The sequence below is a fragment of the Lissotriton helveticus genome, chromosome 3_1 (genome assembly GCF_964261635.1).
Source record: "Lissotriton helveticus chromosome 3_1, aLisHel1.1, whole genome shotgun sequence".
NCBI lineage: Eukaryota > Metazoa > Chordata > Amphibia > Caudata > Salamandridae > Lissotriton > Lissotriton helveticus.
The window spans coordinates 656520834-656537906 of record NC_136061.1 but is presented as its reverse complement, the minus strand read 5'-3'; the positions used below and the strand labels follow the sequence as shown (position 1 = coordinate 656537906).

The 17073-nt window shown below is 48.1% G+C and overlaps 1 protein-coding gene across 12 annotated transcripts in view; it reads left to right on the top strand.

The window, feature by feature from the left end:
• LOC144822807 (myotubularin-related protein 9-like) overlaps positions 1-14870 on the top strand; it is a 465914-nt gene extending 451044 nt beyond the window's left edge. For 11 of the 12 annotated variants that reach the window (XM_078680715.1, XM_078680710.1, XM_078680709.1 and 8 more), the window contains 2 exons: positions 624-775; positions 14000-14870. In XM_078680715.1, coding sequence (XP_078536841.1) covers positions 624-775; positions 14000-14148 — 301 coding nt within the window. In that variant the 3' untranslated portion in view covers positions 14149-14870. The remainder of the gene's footprint in view (positions 1-623; positions 776-13999) is intronic. The other variant, XM_078680717.1, reaches the window with a different exon arrangement.
• The last annotated feature ends 2203 nt before the right edge of the window (positions 14871-17073 follow it).

Below are 17073 nucleotides of genomic sequence, written 5' to 3'. Positions count from 1 at the left end.
ATTAGGAAGCCACACAGAACATGAAATAGTATGGAGTAGCCCGTGTGGTATCAGGTGGCATAGGGTACCTGCAGAAGGCAGTAGATGGCACTAGATATCTGCACTGATAGGGTTGTGGGTATCCATAGAGCTTAGCAGCTGAAACTGGTATACATCAAGATGGTGCTGGGTGGTACCGGGTTTCTGCAAAGGGTATTAAGTGAGACTAGTGTACATGATGTCTCAATGGTAAGCGAGTGATACTGGGAAGTGGATTGCTAAGTCTGTCTGGTCGAACTAGCTGCTGCTTTCAAAGAAGGAGCCAGTAGACGCCAGAGTCTTAGTGATTGACCTAATGAGATGTGGAGTCAATGTACCAGGAATGAAGAGCAGATTGGTCTGCTCTGGTTAGTAGGGCACAGGATGGACATTGCTGCAAGCTCCAGTGCAGCAATGACAGGATTGATGCCCGTTGATACGGCATGGTCCTGCGGATTCCTCCAGGAGGTGGGATGAAGTGTTCTGATACTGAAACACTCAGGTGGTGCGACTGATGTGCTGCAGCATCAAGGGAGAGGGACTGACATCCTGTGATGATGGGGAGGTGGAATGGCATGCCATTAAAACACGTTTTTCCCCCACAGAGGTCTGTGCGCAGTGAAGGAAAAGACGCATTCACTGTGGCCTTTCCTGAACCAGTCCAATGAGGGGAACACGCACCGGAACCCCCTGTATGAGTGGAACCCTCTGGTGATCTGGCCATCCGTGGAGCCGCAGAGCCTGCAGCTGTGGCAGGGTAAGTATGTTACGTCTCACCCCAATAAGTACTTTACATTAGATTGACACTCACTAAAAGGTCACAGCCAGTGTAGGGCCTTGTGCAAAGAAGCAATATTTTATGGGATATTTATTAATATTTTGCACTGGTCACTGATTTCAGTGGCCCCTTCAAGCTGTTAAGTGTTTTGAAGCCTAGTGGCAGGCTGCCTCAACTGATGGAGAAACGACCGGGAGCTGAACCCCCAAACCCTCAATCTGAATCCATTTTCTCCTCTTTGCTTTTTTGTGCTGTCGGAATTAAAACGTTATTTTATATCAACGAGTGAGAAAATCAATGAGTATTTCCCATCAAAGGCTATATTGAATCAAAACAATCCTAAAGAAACCTGGTTTTCTCAGGCAAGAACCCTTACTTCAGGGGTGTACTGCTAAACACCAATGGTTTCTGTCTCTTTCATTAAAAAGGATGGTAAACCCTCAACCACTTAGAGTGGCAGGTTTCGTCATCGGCGATTTCCTCTCTGGGACCTAAATATTTTCGGAGCGTGGAGCTGCGCCAAATTTGACAGCGCCATGCTCCGACATTTTCAAAATGCAGGGATGCCCCGTATTTACTGCAATACGACACACCCCTGTGTTTTCACTAGCTGCGGTGCTAAAATTAGCTGCCTAGCGCCAACGCAGGCACCCTTGCATCATAGGAAGCCGGCTTTGCAGGGAATGATTGTTTATGTGCACAAAGGTATCCCTTCCTGGCCAGGCTTAGGGCGTCTCAGCCCGGGCGTCAAGGCCAAGGGCGGAGAGGACAAGGGTAGTTGCCTGTTTGGGCCTGTTAAGGGCGGAGAGGACAAGGGTAGTTGCCTGTTTGGGCCTGTTCGAGACTGGTCGGGACTAGGGCCAGAAATGCTGCCCTTTTTCTCATTTAACAATACCCAGCCCACACCATCCACAACCACAAACAGAGCAACACACTCACACCAAATATACACCACGTACAACACTATGCACAGATTAATGTACCAGCATGCACCACCAACCCAACCAAACCACATCTACACACCCTACTATCCCAACTACCACACATATCCACCATCACTCACAAACAGTACAGAACTCAATCCTATACCACTAACCAATACACTCATTACTAACACAATGCCAATCAACACCATAAATAACTACATCCCACTCGGACACACTCTCCCTGCTGTAATTACACCTAACAGTCCACCTTTTATCACTAACAAATATATAATGATCCTTCCATCAGTTGTCCAACAAACACCCTCCTCTCCCTTCTACCATAATAACACTAACACACAACACACACACTGCACACCACCACACTTTTGTAACTCTTGAAACAAACCAGTCTAAGATAAACACTCTCACCTGTACTTCATTCCCTCCTACACACAACATACACTTTACACATAAACACATCACCACCCCCTCTACATCACAACCTCCTCTCACAAACCATACTACACAACCAAATCAGGTGCATGAAACATATACATCAGAACCCCTTTTCACCACACCTCAAAAGCAAAACATATCACACACACCGGCACAACAAGATCTTCAGAGTGCAACACCTCATAATACTTACCATCACAAAATACATACATATACCCACCTTTCAAAGCACACAAAGGAACAAACTCCAATGCCAAGCTTTCACTCTTCCACCACACCTAACACAGATACAGCAATACAGCACCTCTCTTCTAACCGCCTCTCATCCATTGTGCATCTATGTACCTTCCATGTACTTGGATCTGTGTGTCTGTTACTTTTCTCCTGAAAAAGCATATCCAATGCACTACCCTATCCTGTGCCTCTATCAATATATTTAATCTAAATATACTTACTTCTTTTATGTATCTATATACTTTCAATGTACTTATGGATCTATATATTTATCACTTTCTTCTAATTTAGCATTTCCTTTTTAAAAATTTTTTTTTAAAGACCTTTATTATACAGTTCTGTAAAACACAGCTATAAGCCTACAACCCAGGAGCCGGCAGCAGTATTCACATCAGTGGTCAATCAACACAGCCTTTTAGCCGACAACCCTGGGGTCCGGCGGCGTAACGGAATAAGGCGTACACAGAACTACCACATTCTTACAAGGATTTGCTAGCGGCCTGTTTTCTTTTTTATATTAACTGAACAATTGAATGAAACAAAGAAAGCGGAGTCAGAAATCAGTCACGAGCACTGCAGTACACATAAAGCTATATACAGGTCAAACAAATCACTTTTTACCATACAAGCCCTCCCATAGGTCCAACACGGGACATAGCCAGTTCAGCTGTAGGAGAGTCACATAGTTCCCCCCGATAAGCATTCCAGTGCCCCCATTTCTTGTCCCACGACTTTGGGCATCCTCGAATCTTGTAAACTGTCTTTTCCGTGATCATACAACGATCCATTTCAGCCACCCAGCTCACCACCAATAGCCTGTCTGGCAATCCCCACTTAATTGCTATAGAACGCTTAATCAGCAGAAAACCTAATGCCGCCCACTGGAGCTCCTGAGCAGTCAGGTCGTTGGCGCCCCAGACATTGAGGACACATTCCTTGGGCGTTGGCGAGAGTGGCTTACCCAGGGAGCTACTCGTTTTCCGAAGTGCCCCGCCCCAAAACTGTTGCACCACCGGGCAATCCCATAAGATGTGGTAGAAAGTACCAGGGAGGCCACAACCGCGTAAACACAAGGCATCCGGGCGCCTCCCAATTCTGCCCAGGGTAAGGGCAGACATATACGCTCTATGCAACACTTTCAATTGGATCAACCTAAACCTATGGCAGATAGCCGATTCTCTCGGGGACATTAAGGCCGAGCGCCAGTCTTCCTCATCTAAGGGACCCAAATCAGCCTCCCATTTGGTCCGCAGTGACTGGAAGGGATCAGGGAGATTATTACACAACTTGCGATAGGTGAGGGAGATGGCCTTCTCGGGGAGAGGTTCCGACAGCAGTCTGTCCTCCAGAGGAGAAGTCACCGGCAAGGTGGCAAGGTCCGGGACGGCTGCAAGAATAGCGTGTTTAATTTGCAAATAACGGAAGAATTCAGTGGACGCAAGGGCATATTTAGTCTGAAGATCACTAAAGGTCAGCAGTTTACCTTTACGAACAAGGTCCCCCAGCTCCGAAATCCCAATTGTGCCCCATCTATCAAACCCCCGAAAGAAACAGAGGGAGCCCAGACTTTGCGTAGACCACAGAGGCGTTGCCATGGTGAGCCTGTCCGACCACCCCAAACATCTATTAGCCCTGTGCCAAATAGTTACTGTGTGTGCCATCGGTCCCACTTATCTAGCTCTAGCAGGTTTACTGTAGAGAGCCCCCAGGTATCCCTCTCGACCCGTCTGGCATCTGTCCAGGAGGAAGGCCGGGTTCAAGGGCGAGCCGTGTATCCAATGGTTTACAGCCACCAACTGCGAGGCCCAATAATAGAGGCGGAGGTTGGGCAGGGCAATGCCCCCATCATACCACCCCTGAAAGAGTTTACAAAGGGCAATCCGAGCGGCACCCCCGTTCCATAACAAAAGCCGGAGCTCGCTCTCCACTGTCCGGAAATATGAATCTGAAATCAAGAAAGGGCAATTCTGCAGGACATACAAGAAATGCGGGAGCGCCAACATCTTAAACAATGCCGCTCTGCCCGGGAGTGACAGTGGGAGTGAGCTCGAGTGGGCAACATCACTGCGGAGTCTACGCTGGGGGCCCAACAAGTTGCAATCGTAAAACACTTTGGAATCGGGTGTAATAAAAATACCAAGATACATAAAACCCTCCGTGGCGATTGCAATGGGAAACCCCCTGGGCAGACGGGGCGGGGGGCCATGTAACATATACAGCACCGATTTAGTCCAGTTTATAGAGTATCCTGAATACTTCCCAAAATTGGAAAGAACATGGAATAGGCTATTGATAGAGGATCGGGGAGATGACACGTATATTAGGATGTCGTCCACATAGAGGGAGATTTTATCTGCGACATCCTCATTCCAGTGCATGCCTCTGATAGAAACGTCTGTGCGGACCCAGTGAGCCAGGGGTTCTAGAGTAAGGGCAAACAACAGTGGGGACAGGGGGCAGCCCTGCCTGGTACCCCGATGAAGTTGAAATCTCCGAGATGTGTGATTGTTGACTCGGACTTGACCCCAAACTTCCGTATAAAGAAGTCGCACCCAACTAATGAATTGAGGCCCGAAGCCAAAGCGGCGGAGAACCTCGAACAGATAGGGCCATTCGATCGAGTCGAACGCCATCGTGGCATCGAGGGACAAAATGGCCGCGTCTTGTTTCCGAGTAGAGCGGCGACTCAATACATTATGTACCCTTCGAAGATTTAATGCTGTGTTGCGACCCGGAAGAAAACCGGACTGGTCATCGTGTATCAGGGAGGGGAGCACTAGGAGAAGGCGATGCGCTAAAAGCTTAGCGAGGACCTTAGCTTCCGCACTAATCAAGGAGATAGGCTGGTAAGAGCTACAGTCAGTGGGTGGTTTAGTGGGCTTAAGTAGGACCACTATGGAGGCCACCCTTTGAGCGAGCGGAAGGACCCCGACCTCTCGACTTTTTGTGAACATATTCTGGAGATGAGGGATAATGTCAGGGACCATGCCCTTCAGAAATTCGACAGGGACCCCGTCAGGGCCCATAGCCTTGACGGAGTTAACGGCAAACAATGCCCAGTCAGCTCCTCCGCCGTGATGTCGGCGTCCAGGGCCACCCTATCCGTATCCGACACAGCTGGAAGGCGCATCTCCTCCAGAAGTTGTCTGGACTCATCAGACGTGTAGCCATCGCCAGCCGTATAGACACGTTCCAAGTGGTCGGCAAAGGCCTCTGAGATGTCTTGTGGGTCTACTACTGTGGAGCCATCCGGCTTGATTAAGGACGACATCCACCTGGACCCTTGGTCACGACGTTCCAGCCAGGCAAGCATCTTCCCCGCGCTGTCTCCGACCTAGTATACCCGATGGCGCATATGAAGTAGCCGCGTTTGCGCCTTCTCCTGTGACAAGGCTTTATAGGCCAGTTGCTGGGCACGGAGCCTAGTAGCAGTAGCATCCGACGGATTCGCGTTGTGGGAAGCCTCAAGGTTGATGAGGTCAGATTCAGCCTGAAGGATCTGCTCGTCATGCTTCCACAGGTATCCCATCCTAAGGGCCAGTGCCTCTCCCTTTATCACCGCCAAGTAAGCCTCCCAGAGTGTGACCGCCGATTCCACAGACCCAACGTTTTCAGCGAAATAGAGTTCGGTGCGTTCTTGCAACGCTTCTCTGATATCTGGGATCTGCATTAGCCAGGGACTAATGATAATTGTGCCCCGCGCGAACTGGCGATTATAGATGAGGTCTACACTAAGTGGTGAGTGATCGGAGACGCCACGGGGAAGGCCCCTCAGGCGAACGAAGCACCCGACGTCCGCGATGGGGCAAAATAAATAATCGATTCAAGACATGCTGTTGTGTGCATTAGAATAGTGTGTGAAGTACGGTGTGTCCGGATAATGAAGGCGCCATATGTCTTCCAGCCCCATGGCGTGCGCAAAGTCTGCCAAGTCCGAGCTATGACGATGAGAACCCCGCTTGGGTCTGCGGTCAATGTCATCACACATCGTTACATTAAAATCACCTCCTATCAGGAGTGTACCCGGGGAAAGGCCTAAAAATTGAGCACCCCGCTCCCTAAGGGAGTCTCTGACCAACGTCGGCGGAAGATATGCTGTGATAATATTTAGGGGGCGCCCTTCCCAGGCGGCCTCAACCAACGCAAAACGGCTCAGGGGGTCAGCCCAAGTCCGAGTGTGGGTCAGTGCAAGAGTCTTTTTGACCAGAATCCCGGCGCCGCGGGATCCAGAAGAGAACCCCGCGTGGACTAATAATTTGTACCCTCCTCTTTGGAGCGCCTGACAGGTGTTGCCCACCAGGTGCGTTTCTTGTAGTAGGACGATGTCGGGGGAGTGGCGTCGGAGAAACTGGAGGACCACGCTCCTCTTTATTTTGTGACCCAAACCATTGACATTCCAGGATAGGATGGCAAGGGTTCTAGAGAAAAGTTGTGTCATGCCGTCGGAATTGGTGGAGCTGATAGGAAGGATGGCTGGAGGGGGGCCGCCTACGATAGCGGAACCTTAGGACACCTCGGGGCGTAGGACTAGGAGGATCTCCGACCCCAGGGGGGCCAGAGGCCAACCGAGGAGGCCAATCTGTCAATAAGGAACCATGAATGGGCAGAACATCACGACTAAATAGGACTCCGCTGAGAACACAAAAAAGCAGCAATACAACAACAAAACTTTCCCATAACCCCCCCCCTCCCTGCTTCCCTGCCCGTGGATTCAGAACTATCCACCCCCCAACTAGGCAGAGTGCCTGTCGCCCTCCCCTCCATGATCGGGGTACCTGGTGGGCCGTTAACGCCACTCGCCCGACACTAAAAGCAGTGTAAATGATATACATGTGTAAAACTACAAATAGACCACGTGCAACATCCACAAATTAGAAAAGTTACTTGTAAGTCAGCTGGTGCGGCCCGATCGGGGCCGGATAAGGCATTCCTCAGGAGCAGAAGTACATGGAACGCAGAAGCTCTCCGCCCCCACAAATAGTACAAAACAGAAAGGACCGATAGAACAATATCCAACAGCAATCTCAAAATAGTCCTCTCTTGACTGGGAATAGTCACTCCTCCTCATTATTCGGACTGGTAAATAGGTCTTGGCTGACAGGCAAGTGGTCCTCTCTCGGATGTACTTCTGATTCCGCCCGGTCCCGCAGAGATTTTCCAGCTCGGCGCCATCCCTCCAACTAGTCCCACACTTCTTCCGGCGACAGGAAGAACCAGGCTTTACCATCCATCTCTACACGGAGCTTCGCAGGGAAGAGCATAGAGTATTTAACGCCTTGACCCCGTAAGGCCTTCTTGACAGCAAGAAAGCTGCGCCGTCTCGCCTGCACCCTCACTGTGAAGTCCGGGAACATCGAGATATGAGTGTTTTCTAGGAGAAGCGGCGGCCCAGATCTGGCTGCCTGTAGGATAGCGTTCCGATCCCGAAAGTTGAAGACCCTCGCAATGATGGGGTGGGTGGGGGGGCCCGGCCTCGGTTTACCTCCTGGAACCCTGTGCGCCCGTTCAATGGAAAAATAGCTCGACAGTTGCTTGGGTTTGAGATGCTTCGTGACCAATTCTTCCACAAATAGGTCTGCCGCTGGCTCCTCCATTCTATCTGGAACTCCCAAAATTCGAACATTGTTCCGTCGTGCCCTCCCTTCATAGTCGTCCAGCAGGTCACCCATTTGTTTCTGTTGTTTCTGAAGCTGGGCTACTTGTTGTTGAAGCGTAGAGGTGTCGTCGATGAGTGCCGCCGTTTTAACCTCTACATCCTTGACCTTAGTGTCCATTTTGCGCCGGTCAGCTCGCAAGAGGGTCACCTCAATTTTAACAGAGTCAATTCGAGTTTCCAGTGAGGAGCGGACTCAAGCAATCGCCTCCATGACGTCTTCTAAGGTAAGCGGCTTCGTTACCTGCGAGGGGGACGCATTTTCTGGGTCTCCGGGGGGGCACGTCCTTATTGTCACCTCTGGAGCCCCAGGAATTCTTATTTATTTGCCTCTGGGTCGAGGGCCTCCCTCCCTTGCTGGACGCCATCGCAGATCGTATGGCGAGCCGCCTGAGCGGCCGTGATCCTGTGGGGCCGTAGATAATATCTGGTCCAATCGTCCACCACGCGCCCGGCTGTCTCACATGAGGCCAAGCAGTCACCCCACCTCAGGGCCCTCCAACGTCCGAGCAGAGCACCCACGGAAAAGACCAATCCACCGCCAAGGCGCTCGAATCCGCAGATAGGCCCAAAGCTACCTGATGTAGTCACCGCCTGTGGAGCATCACCAGGGGGTCACTGCCACGAAGAGATAGGCGCCGGGTGGGGGGGGGAGGTCCAAGCACCACCAGGGACGAAGAGCGACCAACTACCACCACGCTGTTGTGCGGCAAGAGGTCTCCGGGACGGCCGGGAGAAGCCGGCCCCCACCAGGGCCCAGAGCGGGGCAGTCGTGTGCTGGGGCCACAATACGGCAGGGCCCAAAGGTTGAGCTGCGGCGCTGATGTCGGCCCGGAGTAAGGGTCCTTCGCGAGTCACTCGCCACTGCCGTAATAGTCCGATCTCCAATAGAGGTGAAGGGGTGCCCCGGGCCCCCGCCGGGCTCGTGCCTCTAATGCTGTATTCTGTAGCTGGGCCGATCCAAGAAAGCCCGACATCCAGTGCCCCAGCCAGGCAGATAGTCAATGGTCCGCCCCCAGTTAGCCGGTGTTGTAAGGGAAGCCGTTGGAAGGTCCGTCACTCTCAGCTAGGCCAACGAAGTTTGCGCCGGAGCTCCGGCGGCGGTAGGCCCCTAAGCCGGCACGTCACGTGAATGACGCCCCGGCGGGCCGGCAGTGTCCTCCGATTTCGTCTGCAATCCACCCACCGGCTCTGCGGCAGCAGGGGGGAGAGCTCCGGCAGCCGCGGAAGGTCTCAGTATTGGTCCGATGAGAAGCGGTGGGGCAATAAAGACACTAGCAGGTCCGGTCTCACCCCAAGCCGCCGAAGCCAGTCAGCACTCAGGCCGGAGCCCCAGCGCAGTCGCCATCTTGCAAGCCCCGGGGATCCCACCGCAAAGGGCTCGATCTCCGGCACGGTGTCACCGATCAGGCCAGCACTCACACAAGGCGTGCACAATCGGTTGAGGACGGGGGCCTCCCAATTGCAAGGGAGTCCCTAGTCATAGAAGCGGATCTGTTGGGCGGATAGTCGGGCGATGGCCGGGAGTCGCTTTAGCAAGCGACCATTCCCACCGGCTGCTAGCCACGCCCCCCTAATTTAGCATTTCCATTGCACTAGCGTATTTCTCAGCTCAATATATCTTCTAGCCCAACCTTTCTGACTCATCTCAAACTTCTTTCTAAAACTCCTTCTAATGCACTACCCTATCTCTCATCCTATAGATCTATCAATATATCCTCTACATCCACTCTCTCATTTATCCCAAACCCCGTACCACTACTACGATCGCCAAAATAACCTTTTCTAGACTCTCTCCTGCTCTACCCCTCCTCGCATCATCTGACACCTCTTTTTACTACACCGATCCCCTAAAAAAAACATTTCTAAACTCTCCCCTCTGACTCCTTCCCTCCAAAACTCTTTTTTACTCATCCGAAAGCCTCTTCCTACTGCTAAGACTTAAAAAAAAATCCTTCACTCTTTTATCCCTCCACTATCCTTTTTCAATCAAAATTAACAGACTAACATGTTTCACTTCTCAAATTCCATATTCCATACTCAACTATACTAATATACTGCCCAAATAACTGAATAACATATCTACTACTGAAATTACTTCATATTTTTACTATACTAATTTTCAACACTAATCCTTTATGGGTTCCGGAGTGGCGTGCTACTCGCCAGAAAAGCGCTTCAACACCCATCAGGGGTAACAAGTGCTATATGAATGCAAATCTTTCTTCCCCTTTTATCCATCCGCTATCCTTCTCACTCCAAGTAACAGACTAATATCCACCACTGAAATTACCTCATATTTCACCATATTAATTCACCACTAATCCTTTATAGGCTCCCTGAATAGCATGCGTCAACAAGCAAGCGATAAATAAATACAAACCTTTGTCCTACTCTATCCTACTGCTATCATTCCAAATCCAAATAACTGACTAACCTATCCACCACTTAAAATGTACTTGCATGTTTCACTTTACTAATTCAACACTAATCCTCTGTGGGTCCCGGAGTAGCGTGCTACCCGCCGAAAAAGCGCTTCGACGCCTCATCAGGAGTAGTAAGCGCTATATAAATGCAATTACAATACAATACAATAAACAATCCGCAATGGCTATTTGTTACTTCTATTTGTCCTGCATTCTGCATGTTTAGCTTTCATTATGAAACAGTCCATACTACTTGCAGGGTAATAAAAAAACCCACACATACATCCAGGGCACACTGAAAATACTCAACAAATGTATTGACAACTTACTTCTTACAATTCAGAAACCAATCCTTCAATGAATATTGAGCTAGAAACATAGGGCCTTATTTAGACTTTGGCAGATGGGGTACTTCGTCACAAACGTGGCAGATGTTCCGTCCACCGTGTTACATGTGCATGTAGCCCACGGTACTTTTAATATTGTGAGCCGGATATTAGTCATGTTTTGATGTAATATCCAATCTGTCAGACTCTAAATAAGACCCATAGTCTCAATGATTCACAAAAATAATATACAAAATCAAGAAAATGTACAGCAGTTTTTTTTAGTTACTGAAATGTTTGTGGTGCTGACAATATGACAACTTTATAGGAGGGCTGGGAATACCTGTACACAGTAAGCGTAAGTAGGAGGATGGTTCAGCCCAGTTTCACATAGATTTGAGAAGTTATCATGGACAGATACAATGTGGTGTGAAGAACTCAGCAACCAGTTAGGGTAGTGTAGCAATCCTCAATTTGGCAACCGCTGAGTAGACTCAGACTGTTGAAATCGACATAAGGAACAATGTTGCATAAGGTTGGTTTTCTGGATTTTTTTATCCACTCAGTTTAAAACAGCTGATATCGCAGAGGGGTGTAGTCAGGAGCACAGTTTCACAAGAGCAACTGGTGATTAAATACTGCCTATTTTCATTGCTTGTCATCTGCAGCAGTAAATTCTGTACACACCACCATGTGATCAACAAGTTTTCCTTCTTCTTGCTTCTTCAATATTCTATATGCTGTGTTCAGGTCCAACAGCCAAGTCAAGTTAGCTCCCACTCTCTTAGGGTGCTGGTGGGCGTTTTGCGTTTTGAGAGTCCTGACAGCAGTAGGGTAGAGTTAGGAGTAAAGTGCTGAGAGTAAAGAAGAAAAGATAGTTGAGGGAGAAGGTTTGAGGGACGAACTTCATACAACAGTAGAAACAGAGAATGGAGTCTATGGCTTATGATTTCGCCACACAGTTAAGACACAGAGGACAGACAGGGAGAAGTAAGAAAAAGGTATGGGATTTCCACTCTCAAAAGGGAAACAAGGGATCTATGTGCTCATGCACTACAGATAAAGGATCCAACATTGTCCCAAGGTTCATAATCTGACCATCTTGAGGTCATTCTGTCCTCTAGGATGTCTCTGAGAGTGGCCTTCGGCACAGAGCCAGGTGCCCAAAATTCTAATCTTCCACACTCCTTTAGTGGTCTCTCACTAAGGTAGGGAAATGGGTGCCTTCGCCTCCTGTTCTGATACAGGACACTTACCATCCCAGATATACAACCCTTGCACCTTTTGTAGGTTCTTAAAGACAATTACAGGAGTCTTACTTCAGCATGTTTCCAACAGCTAACCTATCAGGCAGTTCTGAGCGACCCTCAGGGTATCCACGCAAGGATCCATGATCTACACAATTTCCTCACTAAAAAGGGGGTGGGGGGCAGGGGTATTTTTGAAACATTTCATCTTGCTGTAAGCCTCTGTCTTAGATTAAAAGTATGCTGTTACAAGTTATCTTGTGCCATGTCAGGTCGTCCTCCACCAGTCATTAACAAGATGAGCTCATTGACGAGGAGAAGTTTCACAGGAAGATCTTTCCAACCTATATTTTCCCCCAGGTTAGAAGGTGCTTCAAAAAGAAGCATTCTCACTGGTGATCTTGTAATGCTCACTGCAACTCTGATATATTTTCTTTGTGCTTGTCTCAGAGACAAACAAAATCATGATGCCCCTTTGCCTCAGAGCCCAGTCACTCTGCATCATTATACATAGATCTCTCATAGAATCTGGCGAGTGTTGAGTGTTGCACTACAAACAGCTTGAGGCTCCATCCCCCACTACCCAGAGACACAGCCCTGGTTCTTTAGGAGCCATGGTAGAAGAGGAACCCAGTAGTGGCTATCTGAGTACTGGATAAAAATCTAGGACGGTGTCTTGTAATGTGGAACGTGTCACCATATTTACAATAACCATCTTTGGGATTGCTTTGGGTATACTTGGCCTTTGAACCATCCTTCTGGCTCTAACCAAACAACAGATTCCACTTTGGCATCTCCTTCTCAGGAGTATTGACAATGACTTTAGGTAGTCTAGGAATGCGTCTGGTGATGCTGCTAGAAACTCGTCTCCCTCCTAATTTTGTCAACTGTAAACTCTGTCTCTTCTGACCCAGTCTATTTGCCACTCAGTGGGCAACCAAGTATGGCAGTCGTCAAATTCCTGTACGCCCAATTCATCAATGTCTCATACTGAACACCATTTTACTGTGTACTTATGACGTTTTTCATGCAATGGGCATGGGTAAACCAGACATCTGCACAATGCATCTCCCATGCAATAACTCGTCTGGTCTCATCATTCAGGTCCATTATGGCTTTGGTGCCCCCGACGGATGGACAATCCTTCCCACCCCAAAGTTCTAGGAGGATGCTGGGGCGAGATGTTAGCAGCAGCTGCAGGAGCTGGGGTAGCCTTCATTGCCTCCTCATGCTCTACGTTTTTTGCCATTTGCAAGCTTCTGAAGAAGCCTGTCGTGCTCCTGAGAAAGTCTTGGTCATAGACAATATGTGTATTGGCAGTTATGATTGTTTATCACTCAGTCCTAGAGCCTACAGTACTGTTGTATTTTAAATGGGATAGTGAAGACTACCTTTATCTATTTTACTCCCTTGACAAAGTGAAGTTGACTAGTCAAGAGATGTATTCTAGGAGGTGGTTTTAGATTTAACATGTTAGTGACTGGTGAAACTACATCCTCTACAGTTGGTGAAGGAACCCATGGAACTATCTTACCCTCATCAGTTTCCGTAGGAACACTGCGTGTGTCATATGCCCTTGTTTCAATGAGCATAAGATTTGAGAATTGTAGGATGAGAAGGCAGTGGTATTTCAGAGGTATGAGACCAGACCATCAGAGGATCTGATGATCTTTGGTTTTGAAGGCTCTGTCTTCATCAGCCTAAGGAAGGTGAGGGCAGTGAACTCTGAGATGATTAACCCTACAACGAATAGTTCCTTCATGGGACTGGGTGCACTTCAGGATGGCAGCGAAGAAGCACATGCACAGCCACCGCAGTGTATAGCCATTGGGGAAAAGATGGTGGGAGGCTGTGACATCATGTCTCATAGCACTGACTGCGTATATGTGGCATTGACATTATATAGTAAATTGCTCCTTTGTTTCCTTCCTGCAGGTTTCTTTCTTCACTGGATCTGTCCCATGAATCATTTATCTGACGTCAATTCAGAAATTTGCAGCCTAGTGAACTCAAGTCATGATCTAATTGAGTCACCAGAAGACTGCGTGTGTGACAAGCGCCTTATCTCAGACCTGACACATTGAGTTCTGGAACATGAGAGAGGAAACTCAAACTTGGCCATCATGTACTTTCTAACCTGGAACCCTCAGCTAGAAAAGCTTCTGAGCACATAATGCTCCCACCAAAGGATAGGAGTGCACAGTGGTGTGGTTAGTTCTGAACAATCCTCAATGTGTCTCACCTAGAGAGGTGAAAAAGAGGTCAAGGGACATTTCTAAAGGTCACATTTCAAAGGGGATTAAGCTAAGACAATATTAAGAAGGATTCACATCTATAAAGCACCCCCAACTCAAAAACTACTGGGCCTTCACAACAACTCGATTGAAAGTACAGGAAAGGTGAGGCAGGCATGAGTGTCGCTCTTTGATGAGTCCTGAGCAGTGCAGTTTCTCGAACAGAAACAGCGAGGTTTGAAAACCACTACTTCCAAAAAGGTCCTCTACGTCTTTGACTGCAGCTCATATGCTCACAGTACTGGCTGTAGAGACAAAGAAAAGAACAGGTCCATATTATTATACTGCCGCTGCCTGGGAGCTTTCAGGTCTGACCTCATCTCTGGGACACAGGTCCAACCTCAGGGATGGAGGAAACCCCACTTTTCTTTGTATGCACCAGAACATTATTGCATTCCAGCATTAAATTACTAGTTGCAGCACTGTAAACCTGTTTCACATGGGAACTGTGTACAGGAATGTTATATACATTGCAATAAATTGCACATTTTGTGATGTATTTTACCATTTTCCATCCTCTGTTGTTGTACCTGTTCATTACTCTTAAATCACACCCCGGATAAGCAAGACTCCAGACGATCATATATAACATTTACTAAAGGAGGTTACCTGCTTTTGAGCACACCCATTTTACAGTGGTGAGAACTGAAGCCCGGTCATGTGATGTAATGTAATGAGGTATTTATAAAGCGCTGACTGCCACTCCGAAAGGAGCACCCTGGCACTGGTTGGAGATGAGAGGAGCCCCAGGGAATCCTAAATGAGTGAAAGACAGGATTTGTCTGAGGGGTTGAATATCCAGGTTTTCAGTGCCTTCCTAAATTGGGTTTCTGTTTTTAGCAATCTCAGATGGGTTGGCAACAGGTTCCAGGCTTGGTTCCCAAGGCGGCCACTGTTTTTCCTCCTTTTGTTTTGCATCTAAAAATGGGTGGTTGAAGGAGGTTGGCTGACGAGGACCTAAGGGTCCTGGTTGTGATGTAAGGAGAGAACATCGCTGAGAGGTGCTTTGGTCCCAGTTTAAGCAAGGCTCTGAAGGTAATTCAGAGGATCATAAAAAGTATTCTCTTATGCAGTGGGAGCCAATAAACTGCTTTCCACGCTGCCGAAGCGTAGGACCTATGTGGGAGTTTTAGTACTAAACGTGCCGCAGTGTGTTGGACCACTTGGAGTTTTTTTTAGTGTTAGTTTGTTGGCTCCTGCCAGAAGGCTGTTGCAGTAGTCTAGGGGTGAGAGAATCAGGGCAACTGCCACTGATTTTCTTGCGGTGAGTGGAATTAAATCAAATAATTTTTTTAGGAATTTGATGAGGCTAAAGCTGGTCTCTGCTACTGCCATAGCGTATGGATGGATGGAGAGAGCTGTATCGAACTGTACTCCTAGATTTTTGGCTACCTTCACCATATCAGGCGGAGGTATTGCCCCCTCTGGCCACCACTCACAAAGCCGGAATGAAACATCTTTTCCTATTGGTAGGATCTCAGTTTTGTCGGTGTTGCATCTGATGTGGTTGACCACAGATAGGCAACGTTTAAAGTTAAGTTCAGCGCCTGTGGAGTGGTTGTCCAGGAATAGGATTGTTTGGGTATCGTCTGCATAGGACGAAACTTCGATCCCAAAGGATGCTGCCAAGGAGATGAGTGGGGTCATGTGAATGTTGAACAACAGTGGGCTCAGCGACAAGCCCTGTGGCACTCCTATTGTGATGTTGCGTACAACAGAGAGGAATGTTCCAAGGGTCACAGCTTGTCTGCGGTTAGTGAGAAAGGATTTTCTCCATTCAAGTGCGGTGCCTGAGATGCCGCTGAATTTGAGCCTTTCAAGGAGAATACTGTGTGAGATGGTATCAAACGCGGCCGACAAGTCGAGTAAGATCAGAACCACCTTCCTGCCTTTGTCGGCTATCATTTTTAAAGCATCCGTTATTTCCAGGAGTGCGGATTTCTGTGGAGTGCTTGGGGCGAAAACCGGATTGCTGAGGGAGAAGGATATTAGCAGCCTTAATGAATTTGGTAAGTTCTTTGTGAATGAATTTTTCTGTAATTTTGCCCAGTAGGGGAAGCAGTTAATTAGGACCGAGGTTTGAGAGCACCGAGGGGTCGATGGTTTGTTTCTTTTCAATGGTTTTATCAGTGCCAGCTTCCATTCATCTGGCACAGTACCTGAACTTAATGAGGAATTAACTATCTGATTTATTATTGGGTTGACCGTGTCTGTGATTTGGTGGAGAATCATGGGAGGGCAGGCATCCAAGGGAGAACCTGATTTGCATGCTACGATGGCATCGCGAGTCTGTTCCAACGACACTGGTTCAAAGGTTCGGATACAATGAGCAGTAATAGCAGGGTCGTGCTCAAGGCGACGTCCTGGTCCGGGTTGGAAACTGTTAAAAAGTCCTTTTGGATTTTATGAATTTTTTCTTCGAAGAAGAGTGATATTTGATCACATAGATTCTGGGAAGGGGGTATTTCTTTCTGTAGTGCTTTAGGGTTGGTAAAGGATTTTATGACCGAAAAAATGACTTTTTGGTCTTGGTTTGCCTCTTTTATTTTACTGGAGTAGTACTCTTTTTTGGCTAATTTGATCTGATTATGATAGAGCTTCCTGCTGCTTTTAAAAGCTATTTTTTCTCCTGCATCGTAAGATCTTCTCCACTTGCGCTCTTGTTGCTTACATTAGAGATAGATTTTATGCAAGAGCAGGCGTAAACCAAGGGAC